This window comes from Genypterus blacodes, unplaced genomic scaffold, assembly GCF_046128005.1.
Source record: "Genypterus blacodes isolate CSIRO-AG114 ecotype Tasmania unplaced genomic scaffold, CSIRO-AGI_Gbla_v1 ptg000005l_1, whole genome shotgun sequence".
NCBI classification, from domain to species: Eukaryota; Metazoa; Chordata; class Actinopteri; order Ophidiiformes; family Ophidiidae; genus Genypterus; species Genypterus blacodes.
Window position 1 is genome coordinate 2,157,502 of NW_027466819.1, and position 14,432 is coordinate 2,171,933.

General features: G+C 49.4%; 1 protein-coding gene across 1 annotated transcript in view; it reads left to right on the forward strand.

Annotated features, from left to right (window-relative positions):
• The window catches only part of st6galnac3 (ST6 (alpha-N-acetyl-neuraminyl-2,3-beta-galactosyl-1,3)-N-acetylgalactosaminide alpha-2,6-sialyltransferase 3), a 48,392-nt gene that overhangs the window by 5,766 nt on the left and 28,194 nt on the right, over positions 1-14,432 (forward strand). The window contains exon 2 of the mRNA XM_076149390.1: positions 11,768-11,962. Coding sequence (XP_076005505.1) covers positions 11,768-11,962 — 195 coding nt within the window. The remainder of the gene's footprint in view (positions 1-11,767; positions 11,963-14,432) is intronic.

Here is a 14,432-nt window from a genome sequence, read left to right on the forward strand (position 1 = left end):
GCTTCCAGGCACATTAATGCCCTCAGCTTTTGTGGACTATCAGACATGAAGTAGTTACAGCATCAGACGAGTCTCAGCCAGATGGATTTGATTTGAGTTTGTTGCACCATCACTGCCTCACTGCCCCCCCCCCGTACCCACACACACACACACACACATACACACACACTGCACACTGTACACTTGGCAGGCCCCTAAGAGCTTGTTGTAGTCTTGGTGAGGTCTGTCCGCCCACTGGCACCGAGCGACCCAAAGCCCCACAAGAGACGGATCAACAGAGGTCATGTGTGATAAGGAGCTCTGTGTGGAAACTCTGTCCAGATGTCAAAGAGGAGGAGGAGGAGGAGGAGGAGAGGTCAGGCGGAGGCAAAGGTGCCAATGGATTTCAATGTATTATTTATTATTGCCCAGGCTTAAAGAGAAAGTAACGTCGCTGCATTAGTGTAGCTCCAGTCCAAACATAAAGACGATTGTGTTCCCAATAAGTCTGATTGTTTCTGAAGAAAAATGGCCCAGAAAAAGATGAACCAACGCCCTCACATGTCTCTGTGGGTGAGGGATGCTTGTGTTTCACCCTGAGGTCGCCCTCCCGCCCACTCTCCTCCCAGTTTCATCAGAATTGCTCGGTAACTTTTTCGAGCCTCGCAGCTACAAAACAAACAAGACAAGCAAAGCGACAGCAAACACGACCTGAAAACAAAAACAGTGAGAGAGAGCAGCAGCGGCTCTCATGAGGGATTATTCACTCAATCCATCCTCAGGAAACGGCAGCAAACACTTCCCTGCGCGTGGATTCGCAGATTTTCTGATAAATGAATTCTTTGCTCCATGTGATTTACGAACCCAAACCATCAAAGCTGCTCCGCCCGGGCTGGAAGTCTCAGCGGGTTTGGCGCCCTGAGCTCGCCGCTTCTCCGCCCCGGAACTGAACTTGTGAGCGTGCAGAACATCCCTGTAATTGCATTAGTGTTGTTCAGCAGACCCCCGCTGCCCCGACCCCCCCCCCATAGATCCGCTTCTTCACAGCCACACTCGCCGCTCTGACAAGTTAGGGCTTATGCTCATCCCTCTGCAGAAATCTGGATTATGGGTGACGGAGGCGGCGGGAGAGAAAGGATGGAATGCAGTCGGTTTAATTCAAAATAAATCAGTATCGGTCCTCCGTATCGGTGAAGAGAGTCCAATTATGAATGGATTATGGATTTAAGTCATTACTCCATCATGGTATTACTACTTTTTTGTCAGGACTTGGCGATATCCACGTCTTTAAATAGTACATCAGAAAATTCCCCTCTCTCTCTCTCTCCCTCCATCTCTCTCTCTCTCTGTGGGGTCCCGTTATGTCAGCATCGTGGTCCTGATCCCAGCATGTGAGCTTTCCTGAGGGCTCTTGACCGCGGCAGCTAATCAGTGATATCAGTGCCCGTGTTATTATCTGCCTGGCTCAGCGGCGGTGGCGGCGGCGGCGGCAGGCTCCAACTCCAGGAGGTGGATCGCCTCCGTCAGCTGAAGAGGTTGATGGACACAAACAAAGCCCGAGCAGTTAAGCGACGGTATTAAAGTGCAGTAGCTTCTTCCCTGATCTATAATCTCCCCCCCCCGTCTGCCTTTATGTGCGTCTGTGGAACCTCCCATTGTTATGATCATTATGAAAGAGGAAGCGGTTCAAATTGCCCCAATGATCTCTGGGTAATGTCGTGCCCGGCTCATCCGGCCTGCTGCTGGTGTTCGCTAAGTCGCTTGGTTGCATTCGAGGTCTCTCAGGTACTTTTGTGATTGTTTGTCTGTGCGGATTTGTGCTTTCATTTCCTATTGATCTCCACGGCAACTGCAGGTGGTTGCTGCTGTTTTTGTTTTTGTTATAATTCTGTCAGATTCACACACACAAGTACACACATGCGAGCCCACACGCTGAGCGCTGAGCTCTCTCGTCCGTCTGTTTTGCCGGCGCGTCGCAGCGCCGCAGAGGCTCTAATAGAACCGACTGTCATCAAACTTTATTGTTATTTTGCCGAGTGGACACCTGTGAGCGCGCCGCACCGCCTCGCCTCGCCGGCCTCTCATTCATCTGCCGCGCGTGTGTTTAATGCGTGCGACAGCTGCCGCACTGAAGTGCCGGTGTTATTGCGGCTCGCGCTCTCGCTTCACAATCAGAGGGGATTAATGAAAAACAAAAGCTGGTATTGTGCTGGCAAATCATCTGAATGTGTTTTGTGCTGAGGCACCAAAGCCCCAAATCCCACAATCTGAAGAGAGGAATCTGTGCAGAACAACAAACGCTCTTCTACCTGAGTTTGCAGTATAACTACATCTGGTTTTGGAGTATTTACACTTCTCTTCTCCATTACTTCTTATCAAAAGAACTCTAACGTGCTCTCATCACCTTATGAAGTCTTTCAGGCTGATGTGTCTCTTCACAGATCCAGCAGACACAGAGCCACATTAACAGCCCACTGGAGCCACTGCTCTCTGCTTTTAGCTTTGTTAGCTCTTGGCTCTTCGCCTGGCTCGTCTCTCCTTTGCCACCACACGGGTCACATGTTGGATTTGCTGCAGCTTTAAAACACACACACACACACACACACACACACACACACACACACACACACACACACACACACGACATTTGATTGATGTAAAAACCAAAAATCCCCAAATTTTAGTTTGGTTATTTTCTTACCAAGCGAGCGACTCCTCTTTTCACAAAGAGTGTTCTTACACTTCTGACTTCCTCCTGGCAGACATTTAAGAGCTTGTTGAAATGTCTTTGTGCTGCGTAGCTTTTCATCACCTTGTCTTCATTCTGTCTCTCTCTCTCTCTCTCTCTCTCTCTCTCTCTCTCTCTCTCTCTCTCTCTCTCTCTCTCTCTCTCTCTCTCTCTCTCTCTCTCTCTCTCTCTCTCTCTCTCTCTCTCTCTCTCTTTCTTTCTCTCTCTCTCCTTTTGTCGGCTGTAAAGTAACAAACGTCTGGCATCCTCGACCTTAATGACTTGAATGCATACGTAACCCATGGGCGACGACAATACGTCTGTAAACTCATGTACTCAGCTTGGAACAGGACAAATTTTTTCTCGCCGAGCCTCTTGAACATTCCGCGCGTGTTTGCGGCAGTCTGTCTGATTCCAGCCTCGCCGTTTCTCTGCAGAGGCCGCACGTCTTTGTGTTCAAGCGCAGAACAGATTGGGCGGTGCCGTTTGTTCCCCGTGTTGCAGACCTTCGGGCCCATTCAGATCCATTCAGGTCTTCATATTTCCATGCGGTTCGCTCTGCTGCGGCTGAATTCGCTCAGGTTTGTCTGTTTGAGCATTCGTGCTGTGTGTAATCACTCTCAATGACACAGCCTCTATTATGGAGTTATAGAAGGCTATCATTGAGTTTCTGGGGAAATACTGGTTGCTAAATGTCAGTAATTCTGCACCCGCGTCTGGTAAATTGAAATGGATTTTCTCCGGTCGATATTTTTCTCGACAGCCGGATTCCCCGCTGCCTTTGCCCTTCGAATACAAAGAGACAAGAGTCTGCAACGGAGGAAAGACTGAGAATAATTGGTATGTCGGTCGGAGTGTGTGTTAGTGTGTGTCTGGTGTGTGTGTGTGTGTGTGTGTGTGTGTGTGTGTGACGTGCAGATGTGATTTTGCATTTAGTTGCCCATGTGTTTAGTATGGTCTCGCAAATTGGTAGTGTGCGGTCATAACCTGAAGTTTGAACATCTGTGTTTGGGCGGAGGACAGATTCATTAACATTCAGCAGCTTTGTCCTCCAGAAGGGAGAAGAAACTAAACTCACTGAACAGAAACGGCCTCAAAGTTTGGTTTAGATTCAAGAAACTCAAGTCAAAGACACCTGAAGCTAGACGATCTCAATTCAGAATATAAATAAGGAGAAATGACCATGAAGTGTTGATGTTTCAGGCGTGATCTTCTCAATTTCAGGCTCAATCTTCCTTCTTATGTCTCATTAGTTGATGCGTGTATCAGAAACAGTCTGAAATCCCAGTTTCCCCTTTGAATAAAATAAAACATTCAGAACTCAATAACAGATAGAAGTCTTTGCTCTGCTTCCATTTAGCAGATTAGGAACGGAACGCTTCAGAGAGTCGTCCAGTCGGTTGCTTCATAGATTTCCTTCAAGTCAAATATAAAGAAAGTTAGAACCAAAAATCTGAGAAAAAGTCTTTTTAATTATCTTGCCCACATGGCGCTCGATACGATTATTATGCCCGGATAAGAAGAGAAGAGAGTGAATCGTCTCCAAACTGCCCTCGAGACGCTCCTGAATCCACATCTCTGCACTCCGGTGTCCGTCTGTGACCATAAGAGCCCGCACATAAAAACTCTGATCCACTAAAATCACTTAATGCAACACTTGGTGGGCCGTTTCTGTAATTGGCGTTGGAGTTCAGTATCAGCTGGGCCCCCGATCTAAATATAGCCCCCCCAGCAGTAAATGTTCTAGATTTTATAGAGGGAGCAAATTGGCCACATTGGCTCTTTTAAACCGAGGAGCAGGTGGTCCGAAACACGGCGCCGCCAACGTCCTCGGCAGGCTTCACGCCGCGTTTAAAGTCGGGAAGCGGCAATCTCTGCGTCTCTCTGTGGCCGCGGACGGCGCCAAACAGACGGGGAAACAACATGAGGGCCCGGCCCAGATCCTGCTCGCCTCACAGCAGTGTGTGTGTGTGGGAGTGTGTGTGTGTGTGTGTGTTTAGGGTATTTTTGGGGAATTTTTCAGTGAAACGGTGCTTATTTATCTGCCAGATGCCAAAGTTCCACATCCCATGGAGCCCGCAGTTAAAGCTCAAGTTAAACTCCATCTCTGGTGTTACATGTCAGCTTGACCTTTCAGAGTAAAAGCACACAATGATGATGATGATGATGACAGTTCAGCTCAGTGGGAAGAGAGTTCTCACCACTCAGCTTCTGGGTGACAGTCTCAGCTTGTACCATGTCTGAAATAGGGCCGTCTCTTTGAGGAGGTATTTTATTCTGAGGAGGTCAACGCTGCTCTTTCCAATGCTGCGTTTTGGTGGGAAAAGTGTAGGAAATTCTCAACACGCAATTTAGACTTTAGAATCATCTGTCAGCTCCGACTGGTATCCAGAGAGAAATGGATGAGTTAAGATCTCTGAAGGACAAACACTGACGATGACGAAGTGATGAAGGAAGTAAAGTCTCAGGCGCTCGTCTCTCCATCTGCAGGTACTGAGAGTCTGTTTGTGTTTGATCTGTCGCCCACCACACACAGCACTGAGCCTCACATATGCTGCTATTTCCCCCCTCCTGTAAAAAGGTTTGTAGACACAGACGGGAGGCTTGGTATTGTACAGTTTTAATCCTTTATACTTCTGCGGATTACAGTCCATTAGATATCCGATCTGCATTAGTTTAATGGGTTTTAACTGCATGTCCTTTCAGAGTCACGCAGATTTAACACGCACACACACACACACTTTCATGTGATGGGATTTGGTGGATGAATGTTGTGGCTAAAGTGTCGCTTCCTCACACGTTAGCGCCCCCTGCTGAGTGTTTACATTCACAATGAGGAGCAGATTCCCCTTTCAGGCCCCAGATTAAGATGGTGTGTGTGTGGCTCAGCGTCCGAACGACGCAGCGTCACAGCAGCAGCACAGATTAGCAGCTGACCTGGATCCTGGGATTGTCTTCTCTCACTGCATGAAGCCGCCGATGAAGGTCACACAGCGATTTGTAGGGGAAGACGCCTCCACAAGTGAGGCTCCGTCTGATTCTGCTCAGACTGGATGACATCATGACTCCAATGTTTGTTATTTGTATGTAAATTATGGATTATAGAATTAGATTGTTGATTGAATCACTTAACTGCAAATGAGTGAGAGGAGTGTTTCATATTTATCTAGTGAACACTGCAGAGACACATTTACATATGACTGCACGCTTGAGTCGGGCCTCTGGAGTGTGAGGTGTGTGTGTGTGTGTGCCTGTGTGTGTGTGGAAGGTTTTTATGCAGTCTGAGGTTCAGTCAGAGAGAAAACTCCAGAGACTCTTTAAGAAGCAGCACTGCACCATCTGAAACTCATCTTCGTCCTCTTCTTCCTCCCCCCCCCCTGGCTCCTCTAGTCCCGTCTGGGCGCCACATGACAGCTGTGTGAGGTGACTGCCCCCTCTGCTGGGCTCGGCGGGGATGAACACACTCACACACTCGCACACACACACTCACACACACAAAGGGAGTGAACTTCGCCTCTTCTCATTCACTCACCCTGCTGGAAGCTGAAGCCGCCGACTTAATTCAGTCTGAAACTATGAAGCGTAAGGAACATTTCAGTGAGGAGCGGAGAGTCGAGCCGGAGCGAATTTCTCTGTCAAATGAATAATGCAAGAAGAGATTTGGAGTTATATGAACACATTCTGCATCGCTCTCCTCTATTTCTCCATAATTGCTACAGAATCGACACACCGGTCTAATCTTCTCATCTAATATCAGATGCAGATCAATTAAAGTCCAGGACACAGAGGCACCTGTGAAATAAAGTAAATGAAAAGCAAACAGGAAGGGAAGAGAGACGCCTGTTTGATAAATAACAACCCCAGAGACTCTTAGGAAGCAGCTCGAGTGTGAAATTAATCACTAATCAAAACAAAAACAACCCTAATAGTTGTGTTTGGGATTTGATGTGACAGTCATTACTCCTGCAGATGGAGGTTTGGAGCGGAGGAGCCTGCGACCCCCAGCAGCAGCGGAGTTTATCTCCTCCCCGGGGGGGCCAGAGAAGGGGAGCGCTTGTTATCTTGTACTCGGATGACTTTCCAGGAGAGGCTTTTGCTTGAAATATTGCACGAGGGAAGTAATGTGCTGAGAGCCGCTCCATCACGGGAGCGACGTGCTGTTTACGCCGCCGCCGCTGCTGCTGTCGTCGCTACGGCCCTGGAGAGGGACGCCGAGGAGAGGGGAGAGGGGGGGAGGCAGACAGAGAGCGGGGGGAGAGGAGGGAGAGGGGGAGAGAGAGAGAAGAAGGCGGAAGAGCGGGGGAAAGAAGGAGGCGAGGGAGAGAGAGAGAGAGGGGGTAGACAGACAAGCAGACAGACAGGGAGTGATGGAGAAGGGGGGGAGGGGGCAAGAGACACAGACAGACGGACAGACAGGAGAGAGAGAGGAGGGAGAGAGGTGGAGACAGATGAGCAGACAGACGGGGGCGTCCAGGGTTTGGTAAATCTTTTCTAAATGCCTTAATTGAACTTGTCTCTGAGCTTCTCTCTCACTGGCCTGTGCTGGCAGGATCCATCTGCCTTGGAGGAGGCGTCCCTCTCTCCCTTGCCCCCTCTCTTCCCCCCCCCCCCTCTTTTGCAATGCAAATGTAATTTTCAGGTGTTTTTTTTCTGTTCTTTGGCCTGTTCCCAGGAGACGCTCCAAAATAGCTGCAATGTTTTTTTCATGAGCTCTTTTCTGCAGGTTGAGCTTCTCATCATTGTGATTAGCTTCTGCAGACCGAGCGATGTGCTGTCCTGTAGTTGTTTACTGGGCGAGCGGCCTCGGGTTCTCCCCCTCTCTCTCTCTCTCTCTCTCTGCCCCCCAGAGCGCCGGGTAGAGGGGAGGTTTTGATTGCGCAACAATAAAAAGCTCATTTGTGCTGAGCTTTGTGTTTGTTATTCAAGTGGATGGAGGCAAAACTGCCCGTCGGCCTGTAAATCACTAAACATGAGTACAGTTTATTACCTATTCACTTGTTATGATGTCAGAATGTTGCCTCATGGATTCATACAGAAGATGCAACAACATGTTTACTCACACATGATCACAGCCCCATAGTGCTTTATTATGAAAGTAATCAACCTACAAAACCTGAGGTCACGTGTTTATCTATTTATTTGATGGTTCAATAATTGCAGCTGGATACAGTGATAATCAATCAAATCTCTCTTTTATCACTGTTTGCAATCTGACACACCGACTCACTGCAGGACACACACACACACACTCACACTCCTAGAGAGAGAGAGAGAGAGAGCCTTTGAACATGGACCCTTTTATGCAGCAATATAAGAAACTGAATTCTGAGTCCTTTTTTGTTCCTGAGGCCTGAAACAAAATGAGGAGAGATTCTGCGGCGGTTAAGCTTCAGGAACCTAAATCCATATAGGAGCTCTTTAATCTGCAGCTCGGAGGTCTGGAGGCTCCGCTCCTCTGTTGTCTTCCATACGTTCTCCCTCCAAAGCCTCTCCTCTGCCTGTTAAACATGATTCCTGGCTGTGGCTTATTTCCTGTTCTTTGCATCACCTCCGCCCCCATTTTGCAAACCGGGCTGTCAGACACTCGGACAGACGCTCTTCCTCCTGACGCTCTTCCTCCTGACGCTCGCCTCAGACGTGCGGTCAGCGTTTCTGTTATTGTGTCACAGCTTCATTTTTGTGTCCCCTCGTAATGGAGCCGTGAGACGCTGCCACCGCTTCATCAACTCGCCGCCATATTGTGACTTTGAGGAGTATGAATACCGAGCGGACGCTGCTGTGATGGATGGCTTCTCTCCAGGAAGCTTCAGCAGGACGCTAATTGATTGACACGTCTCAGGGAAATGAAAGGGAACTTGTTTGTACATCTACTCTGTGTTTTTACTCTAATAGAGTCACATGACGACTGTAGATAGTTAAAGATGTCCTTTAGGTTGATGTGGTCAGGTGGAACGTTTGGATCTCCCCTCTGGAAATCCACCAAATCCCAAAATAGCCCAATCCTCCATTTTGTGCTTTTACTTGGGACGGATTAATGCTGTGTTGTTGCACCCTCGTTAGGTGTTTGAGTCGTTTTTTTTCCCTCTGCTGTATTTTGCTCTAAAACTTGAACAGCCACCGCCTGAACGCCAAAGTGCTTCCATCCCTCATAGGATGGGAGTACTTCTAGTGGTACTGCAGTTAATGGCCGTCATTGTCGGATTTGATGGCCACAAACAAGGTCATCGCAGCGGCGAATGGAGCCGTATTTCCCCCTTTATCATTGACTTGAAAGCTCTGATGGTGAAGCTTTATAGCCGTTCCGCTTCCTACTCGCCGCCGCTAATGTCCGCCCCCCTCCCCCCTCGTTTCCCCTCCCGTACTGTACTTCCTCCCGTGACATCACCGGGGCCTTTTGCGACTTCCCGGCGAAGCGTTCGAAACGACCGCCGCCGTGATTACCCTGATGGATGGCGAGGCAGGAGTCGCTTGACGCCGGCGGAGGTTCAGCGGCCTGACGCGGCCACGCCGAGCCCCCGATCACCTCCAGACTCTGACACATCATTTCCCCTGTGATTTGTGGGCCAGATTGAGGTTGAGGGAGTCAAGGAAACTCCCCGTCCTCGCCGGGACAGATGGATGCTGTAGCGTCGGAGGCTGAGGGCTGGTTTGTCCTCGTGCTGTGTAAGCGATCGGCTTCATGCTCCATTATGGCCCCTTTATGATCGGCCATTACAGAGCATTTACCAGGAAATGACCTGCTTCTTTTCCCCCACGACCTCATACAGAGCCAGCGTCCTCTCAGAGTGGTGATGTAACCTCCTTAACGTGAGGAGTGGCGGTCTGGATCGTCTCCTCCGTGTCCTCCTCCGCCCCCAACGTGCGGCTTCGCTCCCACAAGAGATCAAAGTTGAGACCCTTTGTTTGCGATCAAAGATGGAGCTCTAACGTGACGAGGTGATGCCTGATGTAACTCGCCCGCAACCGCCCTGTGAAGCGCCGCGTCTCGTCTCGTCGGCGGGGGCAGCGAATGGTCACCGTCCCCTTCATCCACCAGCCTCATGTTTGATCTGTGAAGGAGCGAAGGCCCCTCCTGGGTTCCCCCCCGCCCTCCAACCCCCTCAACCCCCCTCCCCCACACGGGACGTTTCATGTTGGAGATTAGAGCCCAGGCTGGACCCCCAATCCCCCCCATATGAGATCACTTCAAAAGAATCTGCTAAACGCCACCTTTCCTTAAAAAGGCAGAGTTTTCCCACCCGTGCTTCCTGTTAGATTAGCAGCGTGTTATTGAAGTTTCCCTCCGACGCCTCTGAAATCCATCATCACCTTCAGCTCGGTGGTGCTGCAGCGCTTCATCTCTCTCTCTCTCTCTCTCTCCCCTCACTCTCTCTCTCTTGCTCTCACTCTCTCTCTCTCACTCTCTGCGCCCATCTATTGATCCCTGTAGCTCTCCGCTCTGCCGCCATGCAGCCTCTCTCTCTCTTCTCTCTCCCTCCCTGTCCTCCGTCTCTTATCCATTATTCATCGCTGGCTTCTCCGCTCCTGCCAAGCCGTAATGCCTCTTTTACCTCCAGACGATCATTCTGCTGTTTAGCGAAACTTATGGAACAATGATGCTCCGGCTGTTGCGTTATTGGTATAAATGCTGAAACAGGAAGGTGGATTATCATATAAGCCCACAGTGGACACGTCCTCTAATCCTGGACGGCCGCTGTGCAGCCCAGAGCCCCTTTCCTTTCCTTTCCTTTCCTTTCCCTTTCCTTTCCTTTCCTGCGTGACAACTCAATCACATTAGGGAAAGAGTGAAAAGTAAAAGTTGCCGTACGTGAATGAGAGGAGATTAAGTGTTCATCTCTGTAAATGGACTGTAAAGAGACGGCGGGCTTCAAAAGAGCTTTTTCATGGCACGACGACGCGTTTTAGTGCTCAGCACTTGTGGAGTGAAAGCAGTGAATCATCAGCGTAGAATGAACGTCTCATCTCTGCGTATTGTGTCGCCTCTCTGCCACTTCACACGGCCGCTCCGGGCTCAGAATGCTTTCCTGTCCGACGTAAAGGTGAACGTTTTCAACGCTGGAGCATTTCTGACTGAATATGCTGAATAGTAAACAGACCAGTGCAGTAAAGAAAGGTAAATAAGGATGTGTGAGCCGCAGAAATGACGATACTTCTCTATAAACAAACATAAATAGGTACTGTAGGTGTGAATGTAAGCTGGCGATTTTCCTTTAGAGATATTCATTACTGTTGGAAGTATGACAGCCATTTGGTGGTTGTAGTATCTCTCACTTCCTGTTCTGCAAACTGAGGCGTTAAACACTTAAATACGCTCCTGCCACTCCGACGCTTCGGCTCGATCTAAAGACGAGACGCAAATGAGCCGAGCGGAGAATCCATACGGATTGGGCGAAACCAAGAGAAGAAAAACAACTTTCTTTTACTCGATCTGCGCCCGTTCGGCAACGCGATCTCGCCTCTCCTCCAATACCCATGGCGTATGAACAAATATAGATTAGTTTATGTGTCCACGGCGTGAGCGTGTTCAGGTTGATGCCCAAACAAGCAAAGCGAAGCTGACGGATGTGTGCGTGTTGATAATGCGAGATTACAAGCAGCGTTTACTCAACAGAGGGACGGCCTGAGCGTCATTGGGATGGAGCAAACGATACGTATCAGTAATAACGGAGTACATAATAACATATCTGTCTCCCTGCTCCCCTCAGAGGGCAGAGTGACTGACAGGCCTGTTTTTCTGAGGATTTTCTCGGACTTTTGCAGACGGCAGATAAGGTCTGAGACGAGCAGCGGCACGTCCAAAGTCCAGAACGTCAGGCGTAGGACAGAGATCGATGGTATAGTGACTGATCTCTGCGCCAAATCTCATTAAAAAAGCAACTCTGGAACTGTCTGACACAGTAGAGAAGCAGAGGCAGTACACAAGACCAGCACTGCAGGGGACAGAAGGAATAACTGTCATAGTTTCTGGCTTTATTAGATTTCAAGGGATCAGATGTGCTTAAGTCCACCTTAAGTGACCGACTCGTCTCTCTCTCTCCCTCTCTCTCTCTCTCCCCGCAGAGGAAGTCGCTGATCGTCAGCAGCCTGGTGGTGGCGGTGTCGCTCTTTGTGGTGGCGGTGCACTACTCGGAGAAGCCGTACTTCCTCCTGCCGCCCGTCTTCGGCCAGACCTTCAGCGGTAACCGGACGCTCCCCAAGCAGCCGTACACAGCCTACAAGCCCCACCCGGGCTACGTCAGCATACCCAAACAAGAGGTGAGGGGCGCTAAGGAACACACAAACGCTCAGGCTGAGAGTTTACTCCAGTCCTGTCCGTTTTTAGTACAATTCAGCTGAAATCTTCCAGAATTAGGTTTAACTTTCCTTATTTCAAGTGTGGAAAAACACAACACCTGCATATATTGTTACTTTGTAGCTTTTGTGGTGTGAATAATCTGTTTTTCACTGCAGATTTGAAACGATTGAGGCGTTCTGATCTAATTTCTCACATTTTGCTCATCCGGGTTTACGTCACACACACACACACACACACACACACACACACACACACACACACACACACACACACACACACACACACACACACACACACACACACACACACACACGCACACACACACTTATTTATTTTATGACGCACTCATAGTTTAATATCCCTCTATTAGAATGAACTTGGCATCTCCGCGCCTCACCTGGGCAGTAAAGACGCTGTGAGATGTGCTGACACACACACTCCTTTCTTGTATTCATCAGGTTCCTCTCTGGTGATTGATGTGAAAAAGCCTCTCTGACGTCTCCGTCTTATTTCATTGCGATTCCAAACACACACACGTGTCTGCGATCTCGTTCCAGTGCCTTCAAACCGCTCGGCGCTGGATATTCCCCGCGCAATTTATGGAAATTGAAATATCAAAGCCTTTTAATTCCCAACACATCAATATGTAAAACCCAGCCCAGTGTTTGTTGTTTGGAGGGAAAGAAGCCGAAAGCGCAACGTTATGACAGACATCGCAAAGCAAAGCCTGCCTTTGGTCGACACGTGAAAAGTTTCTGCCTTGACGGCGAGTGAGCGATCGCACGTGGTGGCTTTCTGAGATCTGGAGTCGCCCCGAACACAGAAGTCTTTAATAACGCCTGGATGCCATTTACGTAGTCTGCAGGCCGTGTTGGCAGATTAATGCACAGGCTCAGACCCCCCTATACCCCACCCGCTCGACACCAGAGGGCCCAGAGGCAATCACGCCGTACGGCAACCTCTGTGTCTGCGCCTCTTTAAATCACTCCACCCCTCCTGCAGAGATTTATGTAGATCACATGTAAGACTGGCAGCTTCATCAGTATCAGGCGTCTCCCCCCCCCCCCCCCCCCCTCCCCCACCTGTGAGCCCCGTCCCATCCCGTCCTCTGATTGGGTTTCTGAAGCCGAGCACACCTCCCCGAAACGTCCTGACGGCGGATTAGACGGCGGTCAAGGTTGACGCCCATGTGCCAGGCGTCATAAATGATCCCGTCCGGAGCGGAAACCTGCTGCCAGTTGTCAGCCGCCATTAAGCACGACGCGACACCTTCAGAGCGCGGCCGTATTTCTCCCCGGACAGTGAGGCAATCCCAGCGGGGCGGCGGCGAGGCGGGCGAGGCTGCGGGCGTGTTTAATGCATCAGCCTGAAGCCGAACGCCTGCTGCCTTATTTCCCTCAGTTTGATTGAGTCTGTCTGCGCGGCGTGATGAATTCTTCCCAATCTACTTTTTTCAGGAGGAATAGAATACATTTGTCCTGCGACTCTCTCATGCTTTCCTCTTTTTTCTTCTTCTTCTTCTGTTTTTCCCTCCCACCGCACGCAGAGGCAGAAAGTAGATGTTTTCATTTAGGTCTGAAAACATTAAATTTGAGCCCTTTGAGATGAACGAGCTCAGGGACGAGGGAGAAAGTAGTCTTGGATTTGGATCGAGCGTTTTATTGTTTTTTTGCTGCCTCTTAAAAAACGGCGCCCGGCGTTCAAGTCGTCCTTCAGCTTCGGACGCAGTCGGTTGATATCTTGAGCTAATCAATGGTACTTCAGTCCCTGGGTGACGTCTCTACACAGCCACTTAATGTTAATGTCTAAATTATGGCTCATTAATAAGTTGGGGTTCACATCCCTGCGCTATCTTTCTCTCCTGAACACATCGATAGATATTAAACATGCCTCTATTCTTCTTGTTCTCGTTTATTTTAAGCACATTTACACGTTTTAATCTGCTTCTTCACTCTGTGTGTCGAGAAGATTTCATATTTATCAGCAAACGGCAAAGTTATTGGATTATAAACGTGCAGCGTGAACCTCAGACATGAATCAGCGTTTGGGGGCGGTGAGCGCACGAAGAGGCCATGTTTTATTGATTTATCGGACGGGTGGATCCTCTCCTGAGCGGATGAGAGCTCAGTCGCATTACGCTCCTCCTAAATAAAATATAAATCCTTAAGTAGGGATTTTAGTCGGGCGATGGGATTTACTGCACTTCCTTTCTGCTTGAATCGTCTCTTAAAGTCGCAGCTACAAGAAAAGTCACAACGTCGCCGCCCCTCGCAAACTTCCTCGGCTGCAGCTGCCAGGAAAGGAGGGTTAAATGTCTTGCTCAAGGGCTCCTCGTCGGACATTTTCCAATCACAGACCTGCATGTCTCACCCGCAGCTATAGGTTGACCGGAGTCCCTGCAGAGCCCCAACCAATCTATACATGCTGAGA